At 47.3% G+C, this 23,236-nt stretch overlaps 1 protein-coding gene across 5 annotated transcripts in view; it reads left to right on the forward strand.

The window, feature by feature from the left end:
* ROBO3 (roundabout guidance receptor 3) overlaps window positions 1-23,236 on the forward strand; it is a 335,111-nt gene that overhangs the window by 296,656 nt on the left and 15,219 nt on the right. For all 5 annotated transcript variants that reach the window (XM_080982318.1, XM_080982319.1, XM_080982320.1 and 2 more), the window contains exons 10-16: window positions 10,100-10,181; window positions 12,236-12,404; window positions 18,264-18,430; window positions 19,260-19,381; window positions 20,183-20,399; window positions 21,373-21,497; window positions 22,249-22,420. In XM_080982318.1, coding sequence (XP_080838444.1) covers window positions 10,100-10,181; window positions 12,236-12,404; window positions 18,264-18,430; window positions 19,260-19,381; window positions 20,183-20,399; window positions 21,373-21,497; window positions 22,249-22,420 — 1,054 coding nt within the window. The remainder of the gene's footprint in view (window positions 1-10,099; window positions 10,182-12,235; window positions 12,405-18,263; window positions 18,431-19,259; window positions 19,382-20,182; window positions 20,400-21,372; window positions 21,498-22,248; window positions 22,421-23,236) is intronic.

The following is a 23,236-nucleotide window of genomic DNA, read 5'->3' on the forward strand; positions in this document are numbered from 1 at the left end:
AAAGGGCTGGTACTGTGATGTTTTTATTGTAATGACCTTGTGTGACATTATATATATCATACTAAACATTCTACTAATGTTTAATTAACAATGTTTAATTGTTCCTAAATGATGGCTTTTTAATATGTTCTTAGCTGTTTCTATCTTAGCTGTAAGCCATTTTGAGTCCCTGTCAGGCTAAAAGGTGGTATGTAAATAAATATAATAATAATAATTAATAATTAATAAATAAAAATAAAAATAATAAAAATAAATCAGCAGCAGCAATACTTTCCTCCACATCGGTCTACCCATGCACTGAAGATTGTTGTCTGAAGCCCTCCTCCAGGTGCACCCAGTTAGGGCAGGCTTTAAGGGATGGCATTGTGGGGCACCAGCCCAAGCCCATAGCCCTACAGGGGTCCCAATCCCACTCTCTGGAGACTCCTGCTGCACAGCCTCTTGTGTTCATCTGCCATTGCCAAGCATGCAAGCAGTGACAAGAGTTAAGGAGATACAGCAGTATTCTCCACCTTCTTTGAGTTCTCCTTCTGGGCGGTTGCATGGATTGGGCCCAGAAGGAAAGGGTCAGCAAATGGACAGCCGTCCCTTGGAGAGGGGCCCACAGATGGTGTCTTGACCCACCTCCCCCAAAAAATATATAAACCCACCTGGAGCCAGCATGGCCCTCACCAGCTGAAGCAAGGTAGCCCAGCAAATAGCAGGATGTTCAACCATAGGTTGATAAGATGCTTTTTAGTTTTGCAAGGTGGGAATTGTGATACAGCAACAGCCCTCTGGAAACATCTGGAGCGTCAGGCTCCAGAAGAGGGACATCCTAATGGTCAGAAGGGCAAACTGTATCACTCTGTGGCTCCAGTATTTACCTCTATGCGCAGAGGGACCTGGTGGGACACATCCCATGCATTTTGATGCATTACAGTCATGCGTAGTTTTACAGCTCCAATTCCCCACGGGTTCTTTTTTTTAAAAAAATGATATTTATTAAAGTTTCAAAAAATACAAAAACAGAAAATAAAAATATAAGAAAATACAAAATACAGAAAAAAGAATAAAGTTTTTAAGATATAGCAAAAAAAAATAAAAATAAAAGGAAACATACAAAATAAAAACAATTAAAAACACATCGTTAGTTTTCCATAACATATCTTCCTTTCCTTTATTTCCCCGGACCTCCTCGTACCTCCCTTTTTTGTATTCCAGTTCAGTTTGTTAGTTCAGCAAGTCCTTACCATTAAGCTTTTACCCATTTATAAAACCTTTTTTCGTATCTCTTAAAGCATTACAGCTGGAAACCACTTAGTTTCTATCCAACATCCTTCTAAGTTTCCTTAATTTTACAATATTTCTGTAAATAGTCTTTAAATTTCTTCCAGTCTTCTTTCACCGACTCTTCTCCCTGGTCTCGGATTCTGCCAGTCATTTCCGCCAATTCCATGTAGTCAATCACCTTCATCTGCCATTCTTCCAGAGTGGGTAGATCTTGTGTCTTCCAATACTTTGCAATGAGTATTCTTGCTGCTGTTGTGGCATACATAAAAAACTTTCTATCCTTCTTTGGCACCAATTGGCCAACGATGCCCAGAAGAAAGGCCTCTGGTTTCTTCAGAAAGGTATATTTAAATACCTTTTTTATTTCATTATAAATCATCTCCCAGAAAGCCTTAATCCTTGGGCACGTCCACCAAAGGTGAAAGAATGTGCCTTCAGTTTCCAACATTTATTATCGGGCAAATGATAGATTTTTGCAAGCTTGACTGGGGTCATGTACCACCTGTATATCATTTTCATAATATTCTCTCTTAAAGCATTACATGCCGTAAACTTCATACCTGTGGTCCATAACTGTTCCCAGTCAACAAACATAATATAGTGTCCAACATCTTGTGCCCATTTAATCATAACAGATTTCACCGTTTCATCCTGAGTATTCCATTTCAACAGCAAGTTATACATTCTTGACAAATTTTTAGTTTTGGGTTCTAACAGTTCTGTTTCTAATTTTGATTTTTCCACCTGGAAGCCAATTTTCTTATCCAGATTATATGCCTCCATTATCTGGTAATAATGAAGCCAATCTCTCACTTTATTTTTTAATTTCTCGAAACTCTGCAATTTCAATTTGTCTCCTTCTTGTTCCAAAATTTCCCAATATTTCGGCCATTTGGCCCCCCACGGGTTCAACCAACACCATGTCGCCTGACATCTTCACATAATCTCCCCTGCTACAAGCTTATTTATGTATATTTACAATATAGCAGGGTAGGGGGTAGGGTAGGAGATGATGGGAAATGTGGTGCCTCTCACCCCAGTGGGAAATCCAAGTTGTAAACCATACTGTTGCAATAAATGAATTGGACTGTGCATGAAGTAGCACCCCGTAACAGTTGGATAACCAGGGAGAAAGGCATTTTGTGCAAACATGGAGCCCTCAGAACCCCTCCTAGTGGTGCAGCAATAAAACTGCTAGCACATTTGCAAAGCTAAGCAGGGTCCGTTTCAAATTGGATGGGGAACCACGTTGCTGAGATTCCTGCATTGCAGAGGGTTGGACTAGATCAGGCTTCCTCAACCTTGCCCCTCCAGATGTTTTGAGGCTACAATTCCCAGCATCGCTGACCACTGGTCCTGCTAGCTAGGGATCATGGGAGTTGTAGGCCAAAAACATCTGGAGGGCCGAGGTTGAGGAAGCCTGAACTAGATTCTATTATTCTAAGGTAGGATTGGCCAGACATTTGCTTTCTCACCGTTAAGATGTCCCTCCAGAGCTCAGTACTATTGATAAATTGGGACACAGGTGGCGCTGTGGTCTAAAACCACTGAGCCTCTTGGGCTTGCCAATCAGAAGGTCGGCAGTTCAAATCCCCACAACAGTGTGAGCTCCCGTTGCTCTGTCCCAGCTCCTGCCAACCTAGCAGTTCAAAAGCACACCAGTGCAAGTAGATAAATAGGTCCCGCTGTGGCAGGAAGGTAAACGGCATTTCCGTGCGCTATGGTTTCCGTCACGGTGTTCCGTTGTGCCAGAAGTGGTTTAGTCCTGCTGGCCACATGACCCAGAAAGCTGTCTCTGAACAAACGCCAGCTCCCTTAAAAAAATATATATATATATTTATTAATAATTTCAGAATTACAGAAAAAAAGAAAAAAAAAGAACAACACTACAATACATAAAAAGAAGAAAAAACGCAAAACATAGAAACCAATACAATACAATAAAAAATATTAAAAAAGGGAAAAAAACAAAACACAAATCCCATATAACTTCCATTTGCTTGTTTCGTTGACCTCCTCGCACCTCCCTTTTTGTATTCTAGTTTAGTTAGTTATTTCAGCAAATTCTTTCCATCTTTCTCAATTTTTATTAAATAATTTATCTTAACAATTTAACCTATTAATTAACTCAACAGATCCTTTCCATCTTTCCCCATATTCTGTTATTCAAATTACCTTAATTTATTTAACCTTATCTTACCATAAAATACCTTAAAGCTTGAAACTTAATACTCATATATACATAACCCCTGATATCATTTCTGCTAGAGTCATATAGTTTCATTCCAACATTTTCCCTAATATTCATTAATTTTAGGCTAATTCCCTAAATAAAAAGTTTTCTTTATAAATTTTCTTCCAATCTTCATCCAACGTCTCTTCTTCCTGGTCTCGGGTCGTGTCAGTCCTTACTGTCCATTCCATCTAGTCCATCAACCTGGAAGCCTTATGTCCGAGGCCCTTAAGTCTCTTCCATGTCCCTTCTGCAGATCTTCTTCTTCTTGTTTATACTTGCACTTTTCCTTGTCTTTTGTTGGTCTCTTTCTTAATTTCTTTCCTTTCTCGTTGAGGAGTAGGTCTCTGGGGGGTTCCAACCCAAAGTTATCGCCGTCTCCCTTCATCAAATCAGCCCATTCCCCACAGTCCCACTCCCCACAGTCATCAATATAATCCAAAAAATATTTGCGAGCATATTTCGAAGTCTCTCCAAAGTTAAAAGCCTCCTCAGCTCCAGACTCCCCCTGGCCCACTCCAACTTCAATCTTCAAAAACAACGGTTTATGCTCCTGTGGGGCCTCGGGCCTCTCCATTTGTATTATTTGAGGTGCAACCGCAGCCTCCTCCATTATCTTCTGCACTTGCCCAATCAATACAGGTTCCTGAGTTGGACCCTGGATGGTTTCTGTATCACTATTCACTAATTGTCCACAGTTATTGGCCACAACAGTCATCAAATCCATTTTCTCATGCATCTGTTCCAACAAAGCACTTGTCTTGCATAGAGCAAGCACCAAAACTTCCTTCCAGCTCATATTTAGTCAAGGTCAAAAGGACTAATCCCACGATCTTAATCTCACAGCTGTGGCTGCAGCAACAATTTAGCAAGCTCCCTCTAGAGGAGACAATTTCTATTTGTATCCATCTTTTTAAGGCAAGTCCAACAAAGGAAAATTACTTTCATTTTTTCAGATATTTTGTTTCTTTAGAATGCAAAAGGCAACATTGGAATCAGTTTATTTCTCTTCTTTAGCTATCTGTCAAAGTATTCCATTCACAGTCAATGAACCTCTCCAACAATTTCTGTCTCTGACACCCCGTTCCCAGGTTAGAGACGGTGGAAACTTATCTTTCTTCACTCCCTCTCCTGCAGGCGTTACACAAAGTCCCCCCCCCCTTTTCTCCTGCTTCCAAGGGGGTTTCAGTAGTTGTAAATGAAGGAAATTTAGGCTTTTTTAACGACTTTCCAGGCTTTAGCTTACAAGGTTTTTGCTTCAGTCTATATACAAAAAGCGGAAGGCGGACTTCCTGTTTTGAACCTTCCCACTTCGATGTCAAATTAAGATATTTCTTGATCCAATTTTCCGTTTCTACTCACGGGTACTTGTTTTAGATCCAATTGTCCACAGGAAAAAGTCAGCGCTCTCCGGCGATGGCTGTGCGGCTTCACTCCGTGAAAGTAGCAGTCAGTTCGCAGCACCGCGCCTCACCCCACTTCACTCCGGAATCCCAAAAAGGGGTTCCCCGTGAGTAGGGGGCGCTCCAGGTGCCCTGCCGAACCCCACGTTCCCAGGCTTCCTCCGCCTGGGATTTCTAGCGGGTCCCCACCTTCGCCGCGGCGGGAAGACCCAGTTTCCATGGAGCTAGTTCCTCCGGTCGGAGGAATGCCGCCATTCGCCGATGGCGCTAACCCGGAAGTCCCAAACGCCAGCTCCCTTGGCCTGAGCTCCGCAACCCCGTAGTCGTCTTTGACTGGACTTAACCGTCCAGTGGTCCTTTACCCTTTTACTTTTTTACTATAGATGAGGAAGTTAGGCAAGGTGCAAGTTTACCTTGATCTATTAGGATGCTTTGGGGTTGGGGGACCATCAACAGCTAATTGCTGCAGATCTCCTATCCACAATGAGTTTTCGAAAGAGGCCACTATGAGAGTGAGAACTGACCTGTAGCTACTGATGGGATAGGACCGAGCTGCTCTCCCATCACCACTATGGCTGCAATCTTCATGGATGGGGTTGTGGCAGGGTAATAATGAGGTTGGGACTGTGTGGACACACTGTTGGGAGCCTGGCCCTGTGCTCCTCTCCAATTGCCAAGGGCCGTGTCAGCCAGCCAGACTCCCCGTTGCGCGGGTGGGCAGGTGGCTCAGTGCTGCCCCTCTATGCTCCAGTGAGGATGGGGTTGCTGCGGCAGTGAGGGATGGGCTGGTGCAATCCCAGCCCAGCATGTGTGGGCCTGCCCTGGACACCAGCAGCCCATGCTACACCACTGCATTTGGCACAGTCATGCAGTTGACATCATTTCTGGTCTGGCCCTTGTTCCGCTGTCAGTAAAGCCACATGGCTCGTTCTTGGGAGGCTGAACACCACAAAGGAAGGCAAACTCCTTTGTTCTTATTGTGCCCTTTGGGTAAAGGCTATAGCATCTGCTTTTCATGCAGAAGGTCCCAGGTTCAATCCCTAGGTAGGGCTGGGAGAGAGCCCTGCTGAAATCCTGGAGAGTTGCTTCCTTGGTGCATAATTTGAACATAGCTCTGGGCTGTGAGGAGGCTCCTGACTCCGAAGAGCTCAGGTGGAGCTTTTGGGGGCAGTCTATAGCTCTCTCCCCTCTACCAAAGAATCCCAAGGTGGGTGTGTCCAACTTGCCCTTTCGCTGCACCGGAGTCAGATCAGGCGATGGGGTAACATGGAGGTTATTCATGAATTACTTATCAAAACACAGAGCTCACGCTAAACATTTGTTTAAAAATTGATGCCGGCAGTCAGCGGGGAGTGAAATATTTCACGTTAGTTTTGTGCCTTCATTGTGTCAGAGTCAGAAGGTTAATGCATCTGCCGGGTCCCAGCGCGCCTAATAGCATCGTTTTATAGCAGTTGTGGCTCTTTGCCCAGGAAAAAATTAGAGCTGTCAGGTGGACTGGAGGACTAGCATGAGTTAATGGTCCCCCAGGACGGGCCGCCTCATCAGGCCACTCTGATTCATGGGGAAAAGTGGGGCAGCCGTCCCCAAGTTGCAGCTTCAGAGCCCACCTGGTGGGGACATTAAAGCGATCCCCTCTCTTCCCGCTCACTGCCCCATAGCAGTGGCAAGCTGCAAGCCATTCTCAACCTCCATTTCAGTGCCTTTGCTTTTGATTCTCCATGGGAGAACATGTGCTATGCGTGCAGAAGATTCTAGGATTGGTCCCTGGTACCAGCAATTCAAAAGATTAGGTAGCAAGAAATGGGGCAGGTCTCTGCCAGAGACCACGAAGATGTAGCTGCTGTCATTCAGAGTAGCTTATCCTGAGCTTGATAGACAAATAGGCTGAGCTGCCATAAGGTAAGTCTCTATCTTATATTTGCACTCATCCGCCATCAGTTCAGTGTTAGAAACTCAGATATATAAGCTAGGCGCCAAACAGCTCCTTAAACCAGGGTTACAGTCACCAAAACAGAATGCTTCTTCGCCATTTTGGGGCACGACGGTTCGAAAGTCGTATTTTTCAATAAGTATTTTTGGTTCCTACAATTCATTCTGATTATGCAGATAAACTATAATGGACAAAATTCTACAGGATGTGTTGCTAGTGTGTGAGAACAGTCAAGATCCAAGGATCCCCAGGCAAGCGTCTCCAGATGGTGGAAACATCAAATGCCATCCTGGCTCCTGGGCATCTTCCCTTGGTCGCAAGTGGCCAATAGCCAGGTGCAAATATGCCGGGCAAATTTCAACCACTGCCTGATTGGTCAGCCCTGATTTGTAGTCTGTAATGATGTGGTGGTGGTGGTGGTGGTGGTGGTTTTAAATCATTTGTTTTGTCGCTTTTTAATTTTATAATTGTTTTATTGTTCTGTGTTATGCACTGTATTGTGAGCTGCCCTGGGATCTCCATTTGCTGAAGGGCAGTTTAAAAGCTCAGTAGATACATACATACATACATACCTGCATAGATATGTGCATACATTTATTGGTATGTCACCTTCCCTCCAGCTGAGGCCGGTGTGCCTGCTGCAACCTCTCGCAGGCAGTGACAGCCCAGCCATAGTTACTGAAGTCCTAACAGGACTGGATTTCTCCAAAGAAGCAATTCTCAGAAACATCAATTAGTTCAAAATCCTGTGGCGAGACTGCCAGCCCTGGTATGCAGGTGGCGCTATGGTCTAAAGCACTGAGCCTCCTGGGCTTGCCGATCAGAAGGTTGGCGGTTCAAATCCCCACAATGGAGTGAGCTCCCGTTGCTCTGTCCCAGCTCCTGCCAATCTAGCAGTTCAAAAGCACACCAGTGCAAGTAGATAAATAGGTACCGCTGTGGCGGGAAGGTAAACAGTGTTTCCGTGCGCTCTGGTTTCTGTCACAGTGTTCCATTGTGCCAGAAGCAGTTTAGACATGCTGGCCACATGACCTGGAAAGCTGCCTGTGGACAAACACCAGCTCCCTCAGCCTCAAAGCGGGATGAGCGCTGCAACCCCATAGTAATCTTTGACAGGACTTAACCGTCCAGGGCTCCTTTACCTTCTTTACCTTTTACATTTATCCATGATTCTGAAGCACCTCCACTGGCTGCCAGTCCATTTCCAAGTAGAATCAACCTGAGGGTGCCTGAGGGATCGCCTCCTCCCAGATGTGAAGGGCCGCAGCTCAGTGGCAAAGCATTTACTTTGTGCACAAAAGGTCCCGGGCTCAATTCCTAGCAGCTCCAAGTAGGGCTGAGAAAGGTCTTTGCCTGAAAGCCTGCCAGTCAGTGTAGACAATACTGAGCTATATGGACCAACAGTCTCACCCAGTAGAAGGGAGCTTCTTATATTCCTATTTACCCATGTGCTAAGATGAGGCAAGGTTTACCTTGCCTGGGCTGGTTCACTCCCTTCATGGGCAGACACGTTTTCCGGCATCCGCACATGTGCAGACATGATTTCCGGTGCCACGGAAGCGAGTACTCATGCCATACCACACCAGTTTAGCGCAGCACGTGGGGACTTTCCAAGAGGGTGGCTCGGTTCGGGGGCAGCTCGTGGGCTAGTTAAATGACCCCTGTGGGCTGCTTGTGGCCCATGGGCCTTAGGTTGCCAACCCCTGCGTTAGAGGATCTTCTCCAAGTACTCCTCACTTCTGAGGTTAGGTGAGTGGCTCTTAGTGAGATTGCCTTTTGGCCATGGGGCTCTGTCTGTGGCGGAGTTGGGCAACATGTGGCCCACAGATGTTGTTCGACCCCGATTCCCATCAGTCCCAGACCCAGCTTCCACACTACTAATCTGGAGGATGCTCTCCCTATTCCTTCTCTCCTTTCAGCAATAGGCAAAGACCTTTTTAGTTTAATTTTCCCAGGCCTTTTAAAATGTCATCCTGAACTTCTTCATTTTTTAAGTGCCGTTGTGTTTTTTCACCTGCTGCATTTTATTAGCTCTCCCTTTTTAATGTATTTTTTTATTCTCATTGTTTGAATTGGGTGGTGTTTTTTTTCTATCTTAAATGTTAGCTGCCCTGGAAATATTCATATTGGCAGGATACCCACTTTAAAATAATAAATAAAGCAGCCTTTATCATTAACCGTCTATGTGGGAGGGAGGGATTATGAAAGATAACTACTATATGGCAAGTAGTTTTATTATCCCCATATTAAAGATTAGAGGGGTGAGGCCAGGGCAGCTCAGTGAATTTGCACCAGAGGAGCAATTAAAAACGGAGGACGTTCCAGCTCTTGGGCCTTCATGGGCAGCCATACTTGGAATGCTGTGTGCAACTCTGATTACCAGACCTCAGAAGGGGAATTGTAGAGCTGAGAAAAGTGCAGAAAGGGGAAAGGCACATACATAAGTTATAGTATTCACAACCAAAATATGTGGGGGTGGCTTAAAAGTGAAGCAGGTAGACAAATCCGTGGAGGTTATGACTGCTTGTTATGATGGCTATATACAGTGCTATTTTTCTAGAAAAAGAGGTGCTGGAACTCACCATGACAGTAGTGGAAAGTGGCATGAAGATGAACAAGATCACTGGGGTTTGTCGTATTGCAGTCTCCTTCCATTAAGTTCACACATCCTACTTCTCCTAGTGTTATGTACTGAGTTGAATAGGATCCAAAATGCAGCAGTCTGATTGGTCCTAGAACAATAGGATCCAAAATGCAGCAATCTGATTGGTCCTAGAACAATAGGATTCATAATGCAGCAGTCTGATTGGTCCTAGAACAATGCAGCAGTATGATTGGTCTGCAGGAGCCACCCAATCCAGCTCCAGATGGAAGTGAATCCACAACCTGATTGGCCTACAGGAGAATTCCGGAATTAGCCAGTCAAGTGGAGCCCATTGTGTAAATAATGTATATAAAGCAGATACTTTGGGGGAACATTCATTCCTCCTCACCACTATGAGCTGAATAAAGAGCATGAAATCCACTCTCGACTCCGAGTATATTTCACTTAGTACTCTGAGAAAATGCATAGGACTTCTTCTTAGGATGAAATGTGGATTCCCCTACCCCATGTCCCAATACACAAACACGGAAGGAGATCTATACAGCATCTACTGCCTGCATACCAGACGGTGAAACGCTCCCAAAGCATGAGCTGTGGCTGCAGTGAGTTGTCAGTGGAAATGAATAACATCCTCCCTTTTCTGCATGTTCCAGGTTTCAGACTCAGGGTTGTACGTTTGCATCGCTACCAGTTCAACCGGCGAGACAAGATGGAGTGGGTTTCTGGCAGTGCAAGGTCAGTGATGTTGAGGGAAGGGCAGGAAGTGGACTCAAAGGCATGAGGTTTACATTATTGGACGTCTTCAGACATCCTCTACATGCATTAGCTGGGCACCCGGGGAGAGGCAGTGAAGATGAGCATGCATTGGTATCCATGGGATTGGGGGGGGCGATGTCAAGGGGGCAGTTGCCTCCCCACAGAAGAACCACAATCCCCAGTTTCCCAACTGTCATTTTAAAATCAGGAGTAAGCTTTTAGCACTTGTAGAACCTGAGATACGAGGCAAAAGGTACAGACACTTTTTACTCATAGTTTGAGACAATAGCCTCCTCCCGACTTTCAGTGTTTTACTTTGCTCCTCCCCTTGGAAAAGTTGCTACAGGCACCTATGATGTAGCCATCATTGTTCCCGTTGCCCTCTGTGACTTGGAGGACAACTGTTAGAAGCAGGGACCCTCTGTCCATTTCCCCAAGTCCGTGGGGCTGGACCTTGGAACTGTGATGAGAGCAACTCAGACTGCAAACCTATGTAAGAGCTGGAGGCTCCACCCCTTTCTGCCTGTCAGTCAGGCCCTGATTCTGCACGTGGTTTCCCCCTCCTCCCGAGTAGCTTCACATGCAGCTTGCTGGGCAGTGCCTGGTTTCCATTGCCTCTCATCCTGTGGCTCTGGGGGAGATGTGGGGACATGTTGGAGAGCCAGACATGTTGGAGATCTCAGGTTCATGGTCTTGGCAGGCCTGAATCCTGACACTCTCCTGAACTTGCAGAGTGTGCATCTCAGAGCCCTGGAAAGCCTGGGTTCTGAAATGCATGAAGAGCTTCCACAAGCCCAGGATGGTCCTTGCTTCACACAGTCAGCCTCCAACTCAGGAAGGGCGACAAGAATTCCCCTCCATGCCTGCTGTGATCCTGATAATCCCACCATCAGTTAATGTTATTTGCATTTTTTGAAAAATAAACTTCACATTGAGTGCACAGATGCATTTAACATTGCATCTAGTTTTGGCCCTTAGCTATGTTAAGCTTTGAATTGTGTTTCTTCTGCAGCAGAAAGGGGTCAACTTCAAAGCATGCATCACTATTCAGTATAAAATGCATATTCTTTTAACCTGGTTGGCTGTGTATCCACCACTTGCTACACTCCATGCTAGGATGAGTGGATTAATTTTTTGGCCCAATCAGCTGTTGTGGGGTTTGGACTCACAAAGCCACAGTCATCTCTCCAGGCCTGCAATTGTAGGCTCACATGTGTCCCTGGAGCGGAGGACTTTGCCTGCCTCCTAGCACAGAAGCCCTGTCTGCATTCTCCTGTGTGAACAGTTCATTTAAAAACCAATAAACTGCCCTCTGATTTTAAGCCCAGCAAGCACATTCCTGCCTTGGAGAGCCATGCCAGGCTGTTAAATGTAAAACCACCTCAAGGAATAAATGTTGATGTGGAGATGTGATGATGAGCCAGGTTTCTCAGACCTCACAGAAGGTTTTTTAGGGGGGTGGTTTCCCTTGCATGCAAGGAGAGCTTCCATTTCTCCAAGGTTGGTTTTGGAAAACAAACACCCCAGTAAGAAAGCAAAGTCTCAATCCCACTACAAGCCCCCGGCGCCCAGTAATTTGGGAGCTGCTGCTCATTTACAGATGTGCTGGGAAAATAAAATATAGCCAACATTAGCAGTTCTTGAAGTGGCTGATTCTGCCTTCTAAATGAAGAGAAGGTTCTTTTCCCCAGGAAAGGTAGGGGCATGGACATTCCCTCACCTTGCCCACAGCAGGTGGTTGTCTTGGCTTTACACAGGGGTTGCCGAAAAACCACATCAGTGCATTCTCAGGTCCTGTTAAGAACGCAGATAGTTTATATCTTAATTGTTCTGAGCATGCATTCTTGCTTTGTCAAGGTAAAACACATTGATAGACCACAGGTTTTCTGGCTGACAACTATGCAAGCAAGCTGTGCAGGGCTGAATTCAGCTTGCCCCTTATATAAAGGCCCTGCGCAGGTGACCCAATCCCTGATCCTCCTTTTAGGGCTCTCTGCCATTCTCATTCCCTTCTTCCACATTTGCTTCTGCAGAGAACGGGGCTGACCTCCAGACTCAGCTTCCGGAGCCAAGCCTTCTCCCAGGTCCACCCTCTGCACCTCTGGTCACGGACGTCACCAAAAACAGTGTCGCTTTGATCTGGAAGCCAAACCCTGTGAGTGGCGGAGCCGCTGTCAGTTCATACATAATCGAAGCATTCAGGTAACTCACGTTGTTACTCAAAAGTCATCCCACCTACCTGCCCTCACCTGCAGTGTCTTTGGGCACAAAATGGAGAGGCAGTTTGAGGGTGGTAGAAAATGAACAGCTTGTTACAGGGTTGAGGAGTCATTTTTAACCTGAGGGCCACATTCCCTCATTCCCAACCCTCTGAGGGCCAGCAGTAGGTGGGGCCAAAAAGGTAAAGTTCATCAATGGGCAAGGGCACATTCTCTCTCTCTCTCTCTCTCTCTCACACACACACACACATACACAACACCATCATGTAAGCACATGGAGAGCTCCTCAAATGACTCATTTATTGGGTCTCATCCTGATTGCTTGCACAACATGTGCATAAAGGTTAGACCTCATCCTGTATGTATTGAGCATGCAGATCAGCTATTGGGTAGGTGGTTGTCTTATTGCCCCTTCCCTGTTCTTCAGATTATCTGAGGAGCAGGGAGGGGAAGAATTTCATCTCCATCACAATGCTGAGCTGGACCCATGGCCGGCCCCACATTGCAATGGATATGAAAACTGCACCTTCCCACTCTTCAGGTCATTCCCCTCCCCAGCCAGGCATGTAGTGTAAGAAGCCAGCAATTCCAACCTGCCTTTGTGCAAGCAGAAATGTTTCCATTTTTCTGCAGCTCAGCTTCTGCTAAATATTAAATTATTTGTCTTGTTGCCCACTGTTCAATCTAATAAAATTATGTATGTAAATTAAATGTAACTAATGGTGTCATTATTGCCACACCATTCATTTCAATGTGAAGGAAACACACTGTAATTTCAGTTTGGGGGGTGGGAGGATCTGTCATCAACAACAGCGAATACTTATTGATTATGGACATGTAAGGAATGTCCGGCATTGACAATTTCCTCTTCATTTTCTGTTTTCTCCGACATCTTTAATCCTGGTTTAGTTGATGGGCAGATCAATTCAATGCATTCTGTTGGTCTGGTAGCCACTGCCACTAGCATAACATGAGTATAACGTAGCCAGAATCCTTGACACCTCCAGTCGGCAAAAACAGAGCATAATGTTTGTGTTGTAAATGTGGGATTAAAAAAGGAAGACCCTACCTTGCTTGCTGCTTGCCCTGCTGTCAGGTTGTGCAAGAATTGGAATTCTCATTGCGGATGTCCAGGTCAAACCAACAACTCTCATTTACAATACATAGTGTGTAACCCCCACTGTGGCTTTTGCTGCATTTCCTTTCCCAATCATAGCTCCTAAACAATCTCTCTCTCTCTCAAAATGTCACTCTGGGACTCTCCTGCTGAGGCCAGTTGCGTTGCACAAAATGCAGGAAGTGGCTCCACTGCCTGTGTGATCCTGACATCGCTGTAGAAGCCACCCTAAATAAATGTGCATGCATCCGGATGATCTGAATTAGGATTGCTTGTGCAATAATGTGTTCCTTTCTACAGAGGTAGGAGTCCTGTCTGCTTTGCTTCTGGCTGAACCCACCATTGTCATGTGCTCCCCTAGAAGGCTCTGCAGAAAGTACAGTCATACCTCGGGTTACAGCCGCTTCAGGTTGCGTTTTTTCGGGTTGTGGACCGCCGAAACCCGGAAGTACCAGAACGGGTTACTTCCAGGTTTTGGCGGTCGTGCATGCACAGAAGCGCTAAATCACGCCTTGCGAATCGCAACCTGCGCATGTGCAGATGTGGGTTGCGAACACTGCGGGTTGCAAATGTGCATCCCGCACGGATCACGTTCGCAACCCGAGCGTCCACTGTATTTTGGCCCTTAGACTAGGGAAAAAACCTCATCACTTCTGCCTTAATAGCTGACAGTAGCTTAAAGGTAAAGGTAAAGGGACCCCTGACCGTTAGGTCCAGTCGTGGCCGACTCTGGGGTTGTGGCGCTCATCTCGCTTTATTGGCCGAGGGAGCCGGCATACAGCTTCCAGGTCATGTGGCAAGCATGATTAAGCTGCTTCTGGAAAAGCAGAGCGGCGCACGGAAGCGCCGTTTACCTTCCCGCCAGAGCGGTACCTATTTATCTACTTGCACTTTGACGTGCTTTCAAACTGCTAGGTTGGCAGGAGCAGGGACCGAGCAACGGGAGCTCACCCCATCACGGGGATTTGAACTGCCAACCTTCCGATCGGCATACCCTTAGAATCCTGGTATCTGAAGAAGTGTGCTTAGTTGGTCTTTAAGGTGCTACTGGAAGGAATTTTTTTGTTTTGACTATGGCAGACCAACACGGCTACCTATCTGTAACTGGAACCTTAGAATCCTGCAATTGCTGCAGGTCACTTGATGAAGGTGCCTTGGAGAATTGGAAATGCCTGCCTCAGGCACACAGAGCCAGGGCCCCACGGCCCAGTCCATTCTGCTTGGGTAACTGCTCCCCTGAATCCCATCTGCACATCCAAGGCGTGAATCAGAGCTTTGGAGTGCATTGAGATTCTGCAGCCCTCTTGCAAAACCAGAGGCTTTTCACTCACCTCTTTCCTCCTGGGAAAAGTGTTCCTATAAACCGTAATGGAGTTGTTTTCTTTATTGGGTGGAGTTTGCAGTTCCCTAGAGAAAGACGCTGACCCATAAACGACCCAGGGAGAGCAGGGCAGGTAGCCCTCTTCTGTTCTCAGAGTACAGCAATTTCCGGATCTGGCTAGGGTAAGGAAGGGCCTTGCAGTCGTAAAGGACCGAATCTCCTGCCCCTGATTTATCAGCTCAACCAAGTCTGTCTCGAGCTGGGTTTTTAGAGATCAGGGGAGCAGATCTGCACAGCTGTGAAAATGCTTTGCTGTCAGCGTGTTCCTGGGCAGTAGGGTCACCGCTGCCGAATCCTCATTCAGCTTCTGTTTGTCATCCCCCTCCCCTGCAGCACGCCAGCAAAAGACCCCATACTCAAATTCTTCCTCCCTGCAGCTGGGTTGCTAAGGTGCCACATGACGGAGACCAAACTATTCCCCCCACCTACCCACCCACATGGCTTGTGGCCTCTACCTTGGAGCCATCTGCTCTGGAGCCGGAGGAGATTTGCGGGGAGCGCAGGTGGCCGAGAGATGTCAGTTTGCAGTAGGAAATTCTGCAAACATGGAGGCAGCTGGGCTGCGCAGTAAATCACCGGACGGGCTGATTGCAAGTGTGCGCTTGTGCCCGCAGATGTGCATGCAGAGGCATGGAGATGCTGAGTTAGGCAGCAGCAGGGCATCTTCAACATGGACTTGCATCTGTGTCCTCAGGCTCACAAATCGGACTTTACACATGGGTTGTGCCCCAGGGGAAGAGGCCCATCAAAATGGGGATGGGGAAGAGGTTCAGTCAGACCCACAACTGATTGAGGGGTCAAGGAAGACACCGGCTCAGGTCTGGTCAGCTGAAAGTATGCGTTATTTTCAGGTCTGCAGCTTCTCCTGGTATGCCCTGCAGAGGACCTTAAGGTCCATGAATAATCATAGTTTAGAGATCCTGGGCCCTAAGGAAGTCAGATTATCCTCCACCAGGGCCCAGGGCCTTCCCAGTGATGGCTCCAACCTGGTGGAATGCTCTGTCCCATGAGACCAGGGCCCTGCAGGATTTAACTTCCTTCCGCAGGGCCTGTAAGACAGAGCTATTCCACCTGGCTTTCAATCTGAATTTAGCCTGATCTTTTATTCCCTTTCATTTCCTCCACCTCCCCTTTTTATGAAGATTACCGACTCTGGGATCCCACAGCTAATTCTCCCCTGGTCTCCTCACTGGCCCAAATAGGACTAATTTAGCCAGCTAGCACTGATGATCATCTAATGTTTATTGGATGGATTTCCCCCCTAAATTGATTTTTGAATTCTGAATTTATTGTTATTCATGTTTTATACTGTATTTTATGCTGTTTTTTGTTGCATCATTTAAGTGTTTTAAATTTGTTGTTAGCCGCCCTGAGCCCAGTTTTCTGAACCAGGAAGGGCGGGGCATAAATAAAAAATTATTTATTCTCAGGCCTGCTTGCAGCCATGCCCCAGATTACTCTCAAGAATAAGTACCATCCTCCTCTCCTAGGGTGCCTGACTTTCATGCGTCTGGCTTTGGCAGGCTCAAGTCTAGGGCTCATATGTCTCCCTGAGGAGAAAGGGGGCAGTGGGGACCTAGAATGCAGCTATTCCCTCCTTGACACCAGCCAGTGAAGTTTAGGCAGAGAGTCTGGAGATGGCAACGGAGTAAGGGTGAGCTACCCTGCCTTGTGTGGAAGCTCAACCAATCTGCTGGGCTTCCACTGTCCCACTTTCCCCTCTCGGGGGCTTTTAATAACCTCCCGGTTTCCACATCCTTCATTCAGGCCGAGGCCCTGTGGAATGAATGTGTGAGCCCCAACCCATCTCCATGCTCAGTGGTGGAACATCTGCCTTGCATGCAGATGTTCCCAAGTTCAATCCCCAGCACCTCCAGGAAGGGCTGGGAGTGAGTCTCTGCCTGGAACCCTGGAGAGCTGCTGCCAGCCAGTGTAGGTAGTACTGAGCAAGATAGATCTGACTCAGGTATATGGCAGACTCAGTATATGCCTGACTCAGTATATGGCAGACTCTTCTGCTCTTTCTAGCCCAGGTGGATCCTCCAGGTGGTGTCCAGATACGGCCTGCTCAGGGGCCATTGCCTGGTTAGTGCTTGGCAGTGGGGATTGGGGCCTACTTAAAGGGCAAGGTGCTGGCAAGCATGTCTCAAGCCTATGCAAAGACTTGGATATTTCTGTAGAACAGGGATGGCCACCCTTCTTTTGCCCTGAGGGACATACTCACCCTTTGCCAACCCTTGGGGGGTTGCATGCTAGCAAAAATGTGGCCAAATGTGACTGTGACCACAAAACACTCAGGACACATGTGCACAGCTCTCTCTCTCCCAGCTGATCCAGGTAGATTATCTGAGGTCGGTGGGTGTTATTGTTCCATCTGCTCATCAAATTATTGATCTGAAAAGCAGGAATGGGGGGAAATTGCATCCCCATCAGGATTGGGCAGATAATACTCAGCATTGGTTTATCATCATCATCACCATCACCACCACATTCATTCATTCATTCACTCCTGCCCAATTTGGTGGAATGGAGTGTGGGACAGAAATACTTGTTTGGGCAACCACATCAGGCAGCTACTGTAGAACATATCATTGCATTATTGTGTCTCAGTCCCTTGCTGGACACAGACCCTAGTCTTGCAATGAGGGCACATTGCTATCTCTCTCTCTCTCTCTCTCTCTCTCTCTCTCTCTCTTGCACATACACACACTCAAACACACACAAACATCAATTATGGGTCACAGGAAATTTTACATCCTGGAGGCAGCACAGAAGGGTTCAAAGAGGAGATTTTTAAATATATTTCCGCATGAATAGATTTGGCTTAGGACCGAATTCCTGTTTACTTCCAAAGTTGAGCCAGTACCCCATTGAATTCCAGATTTTGAAAACTCTGGACAGTCCTTTTGACAGTGCTCGCTGCACCCTCTTCCTTCCCTGTAATTCAGTATTTAAGGATACAAAAAAGAGCCAGGGCTCACAATGGCTTAGAGGCCACATCCCCTGCTGTGTCCCTGCTACTGTTGACTCATGTTAAGCTTGTGGTCTACTAAGACCCCCTAGATCGGTTTCCCATGTACTGCTGCTAAGGCCAGTGTCCCCATATGTAGAAACTAGCCTTCTATGCAAAGGTAAAAATGTGCATTGCTTTCTGTGTACCTGATTGCTTATGATCCTGTGCCCATCATTGCCACTCAGAAAATGACCCATAAGGGGATGGGGCCTTAGACTTAAAAGAGCTCCCCCTTTCTGGGCTCCCCCTTCCCAGGTAGTACAGGAGTCAAAGCTGAGCCATTGCCCTTGGGGACTCCCCTTCTTCCTTTTGCAACTCTGTTCTGTTGCAGTCAGTCTTCCGGCAGCACCTGGCAGACAGTAGCAGACAACGTGAAAATGGAGAAGCACACAGTCAGCGGCTTGAACCCCAACACCATTTACCTCTTCCTCATACGTGCTGTCAACGCCTTTGGGCTCAGCGACCCCAGCCCCGTCTCGGAGCCGGTTCGTACGCAAGGTGAGATTCCCAGGTGCTGACCTGCTGGAGTGGCAATAGGAACAGCTTGGCATTTGCATCTCACATCGTTCTACAGTAGGGACATTTAGGAAAACATTAGACCACTCATCAGACTCTGTTTACAGAGGCATCCCCTCTGCAAACAGGGAAGGGACAGAGCTCAGGGATAGAACATCTGCTTTGCTTGCAGAAGGGCTCAGGTTCAATCACTAGCATCTTCAGGTAGGGCTGGGAAAGAAAGTTCTGCCTGAAACCCTGAAGATAGATCCCTATAGATCTGGGGTTCCCATACTGTGTCCCACACTTCCCAACTAGCTCACTTCCCGCTTGAGGCTGCAATCTAGCACTTACCTGGGAACAAACCCCATTGAACTGACTGGAACTTACATCTGAGTAGACACAGTTAGGAATGCAGCCTTGGTCTATGGCAGGCATGGGCAAACTCGGCCCTTCAGATGTTTTGAGACTACAGTTCCCCTTATCCCTGACCACTGGCCCTGTTAGCTAGGGATGATGGGAGTTGTAGTCCCAAAACATCTGGATGGCCAAGTTTGCCTATGCCTGGTCTATGGCTCTCTTTATCAGTCCACATGCCACCTTTCTCACATAGAAATTAAGGCAGCATGCAATGGGGTTACAAGACAGCCACACTCCACGTGGTGGGTTTTGTTTATCACCTAGCCATCAGGTTGCACTTAACAACAAAGCGGTATGGGGTTTTCTGAGAGTATAGCAAGTCCCCAAACCCTTGCCATGACCACATTCCTCAATACAGATGAAACGTTGTGCCATGGACTGCCTTGGACTCACTTCCTATATGCTTTGGCAGATGTAAGTCCTACCAGGCAAGGGGTGGATCACCGGCAGGTGCAAAAGGAGCTTGGTGAAGTTGTGGTGCAGCTCCAGGATCCTGTTGTCCTCACCTCCACCACCATTCAAGTGACCTGGACTGTGAGTACCGGCAGCATCACTGATCCTTCCTTGAAACGGCACAACCTGTATAAGCAAAGGGCAACTTTGTGAATGGGTTAGGCAGAGGTGGTGGCTTTCAATGGGGATTAGACAATGGTTACCAGTCACAAAGGCTGGATGTTAAATTCAGATCCAGAGGCTGTGTAGCTCTGAATATCAGTTGCTAGGGGAACAATAACAAGAGATGACTCTTGCCCTTGTTGGCTTCCTAGGGGCATCTGACTGACCACTGAGGAGTAGAGGGCACTGTGCTACATAGGTTTGTGGCCAGATCCAAAGGGGTCTTTCTTATGTGAATAACTTTGCTGACCTTTGCTGAAAGTCACAATAGCACCCTGCCCATTCTTTGGCATGAAGGGTTCCTTTTCCAGTGAAGGGAAGACCAGAGCAAAAGAAAACTGTCCTTCTGAAGCCTGAAAGCAACATCTTCATTCTGCTTCTCAGTATAGCCAGCCCTAGTCGATAGAGGTCAGGTTGTTGCATTAAAGGGCTTAGGGTGATGTATAAAGGTTTTAGAGAAACGGGAGAGTACAAGGTTGGTGCAAAAGAGATATTATAATAGTTGCTGGGAATAGACATAATACAGGGGGCAAAAGCAAGCAAGAAGAGGGAGGGAGCAGAAAAAAGTTTGGGGAAGGGCAGCAGAACCAGCAGGAAGAGGTTTGGAAGCAGAGAGAATAAATGGGAGCTTCAGCAGGCAAGAAGCTGGACCCATTTTGATGTGGCCTTTTCTGGAAATGGACACCATGCGCAAGCAGCTAACGGTTTGTCTTCTTCCAGGTGGACCGCCAGGCTCAGTTCATCCAAGGCTACCGAGTGATGTACCGGCCCAAAAACAGTGCCTGGCTCGTGCAGGATGTGAAGTCCCCTGCTGAACGGAGCACCGTCTTAGTCGAGCTGCGCAAAGGCCAGGAGTACGAGGTCAAAATCCGCCCATATTTTGATGAGTTCCAGGGCATGGACAGCGAGGTGCTGCTGGTGCGCACCCCGGAAGAAGGTAGATGTGGAAAGGCAGGGAAGTGTGAGCCTCTAGGCTCCAGTTCAGCCTCCCCCAAAAAACTAACTTTTTGTTCATGGACCATTTCCAAATGTGATTTCCAAATGCGATTTGGCACTTATGCGCATGCGCAAAGTGCAATTTAGTGATTCTGCGCATGTGCGACCGCTAAAACCCGGAAGTAACCCATTCCAGTACTTCCGGGTTTCGGCGGTCTGCAACCTGAAAAAACGCAACCTGACGCGTCTGTAACCCGAGGTGTGACTGTATTGACTACTCTTCCCCATGCTAACGGGCCTGATGTCTGTAGACTAGGCAGAGCCATTGTGTGTATGCCTGCTCTGTTGGGCACTCCCTTTATTAGTATTATACTCTAAGGGGTTTCTCCTTAAGTAAAGGGTTGGAGATCTGTAGCCCTGTAGACATCGTCGGTCATGCTAGATGGGGCTAGCAGGAGTCTGGAGGTTCCCCACTCCTGACTCAAGGACTGTCTGTAGTTCAGCTCACCTGCTTTCTGCATGCAAGGCTCCACCCCTGGCATCTCCAGGTAAACAAGACTGAGCTAAATGGGATCCGTTCAGGAGCTGCCAGCAGGGGATGGGGGCAGCACCAGGGACCTAGTTTCCCAGCAGTGGCTTCAGTTCCAGGATGGTTATGGGGTGATGGTGAGTTTGGGTGTGCCAATGAAGCCAGTTACACAGTTCTGTCCCTCCCCTCTGATCTCTCCTGGAACAGAGGGTCTGACATGATATAAGGCAGCTTCCTAGGTGCCTATAAAAACTTGTTTCCATGTGTAGTGTTCTGAAAGTTAAGCTTTGTAGGGCAAATGCCTAGTGGCTTTTCCTTGCCTTGCCTGTAACTCAGCATGCCCTGGCATAGCTTTGCAGCATTCCAGAACTCAGAGTTGGCAGCCGCCAGATGCCACGTAGCCCTTCCTCTGAGCAATAAACTCATTTTATCCTGTCTCGCCCAGCCCCCAGTGCTCCTCCTCAGGCGGTAACTGTAGTCACAGTGGGGACCAGCAACAGCACCAGCATCAGCATATCCTGGGAACCACCTCCACCCGGAGAACAAAATGGGATCATCCAGGATTACAGGGTAAGGCTGCCATTCTCAGAATATCCTTGGGGAACCTCTGAAATTTAAGATTAGCCCCAGAGATTAGAAGGTTGGTCTGAAGGATTTGGAGCTGGCAAGTCTAGCCACAGCAAAGAGCTGCAGTGGGTGCTGGGAAACAGCCATGGGACGTTTTTATTTTTTATTTGTTTGTTTATTAAATTTCTGTACCGAGGGCCCTAGGGTGGTTTACAATATAAAAGCACAAAAAATACATATCATAGTAACAAGCAAACACAACAAAACACACACACCCCGGTTTAAAAGGCAATAGATTTGCTACAGTGTGTCCCTTCAGCTATTGGTCATTACAGTTCAGGATGCAGGTGGCACTGTGGTCTAAACCACCGAGCCTCTTGGGCTTGCCGATCAGAAGGTCGGCGGGTCGAAACCCCGTGACAGGGTGAGCTCCCGTTGCTCTGTCCCAGCTCCTGCCAACCTAGGAGTTCGAAAGCACACCAGTGCAAGTAGATAAATAGGTATCACTGCGGCGGGAAGGTCAATGGCATTTCCGTGTGCTCTGGTTTCCGTCACAGTGTTCCGTTGCACCAGAAGCGGTTTAGTTCTGCTGGCCACATGACCCAGAAAGCTGTCTGTGGACAAATGCCGGCTCCCTCGGCCTGAAACCGAGATGAGCGCCGCAACCCCATAGTCCCCTTTGACTGGACTTAACCATCCAGGGGTCCTTTACCTTTAGCTTTTTACCATAACAGTTCTTCTCCTCCCATGGCAGGTTTGGTGCCTGGGAAACGAGTCTCGTTACCACATCAATAAGACAGTGGATGGCACAGTGCACTCGACTGTCGTGCTGGGCCTGGTGCCAGGGATGATCTACCGCACAGAGGTGGCAGCAGTCACCAGCGCAGGCATTGGAGTGAGGAGCGCCCCAGTGACCATACAGATCAGTGAGTACTTAAGGCTCCTTCCCAAATGTCGAAATGAGATAATAAGATAATAATGCTCTTCCAGCGTGGCCATGCCCATTCACTGAAGTCAACTGCAGAAACATGTTCCTTCCACATCTGTGGTGCCACCATAATGGGAGGAGGACTTCCTAGTAGTGGTGCCCAATTTATGGAACTGATGTTGGAGAACATTGATTCCTCCCATCCAAGGCTCACCCGTGGCAGTTTCAAAAATGGATGCCAAAAGTATTTTATTATTATTATTATTATTATTATTATTATTATTAACCTGAATTGGCAGATGCACCTGTCAGAGGCTTAATGCTGTCCAGCTGGCATAGATAAGACTCCGGGCTCCCAGCCAGTTCCAAACTATTTGATTTATTTGACAAAGTTCAAACGTACATCTCCAGCGTTTCAATTAGCGTCCATCCCGTTGCGCAGTTGCCGCCTCTAATCTTTCTTCTTCCTTTTCCGTACCCAGCATGCAAGTCTGCGGAAACTCCTCCCCTGACTTCCTCTGTGTACAGAATGACTTGTTCCAGGCTCATCCTCCTCCCCCTCTACGTCAGACCCACTGTCAGACGACAGGCTGCTGATAATCTCTTTAGGCTCTCTATAACTGCTGGTTTCTGTCCTTTCATCTTTTCCCGTTTGCCTCTCCCTGACAGCACCCATCCCTCCTGAGAAGGAATAGAGAAGAACTTACTTCTAACTGGCATTCATATGGGAGCAAGATAATGGGGGAAGGCAATGCAAAGCAAGTAGAAAGAAACAGGAGGATCTCTGGATGTTGTAGTTGTGAGTCAAGGTCCC

Source organism: Podarcis pityusensis, assembly GCF_964106645.2.
Source record: "Podarcis pityusensis genome assembly, chromosome: 15".
Classification (NCBI taxonomy): domain Eukaryota; kingdom Metazoa; phylum Chordata; class Lepidosauria; order Squamata; family Lacertidae; genus Podarcis; species Podarcis pityusensis.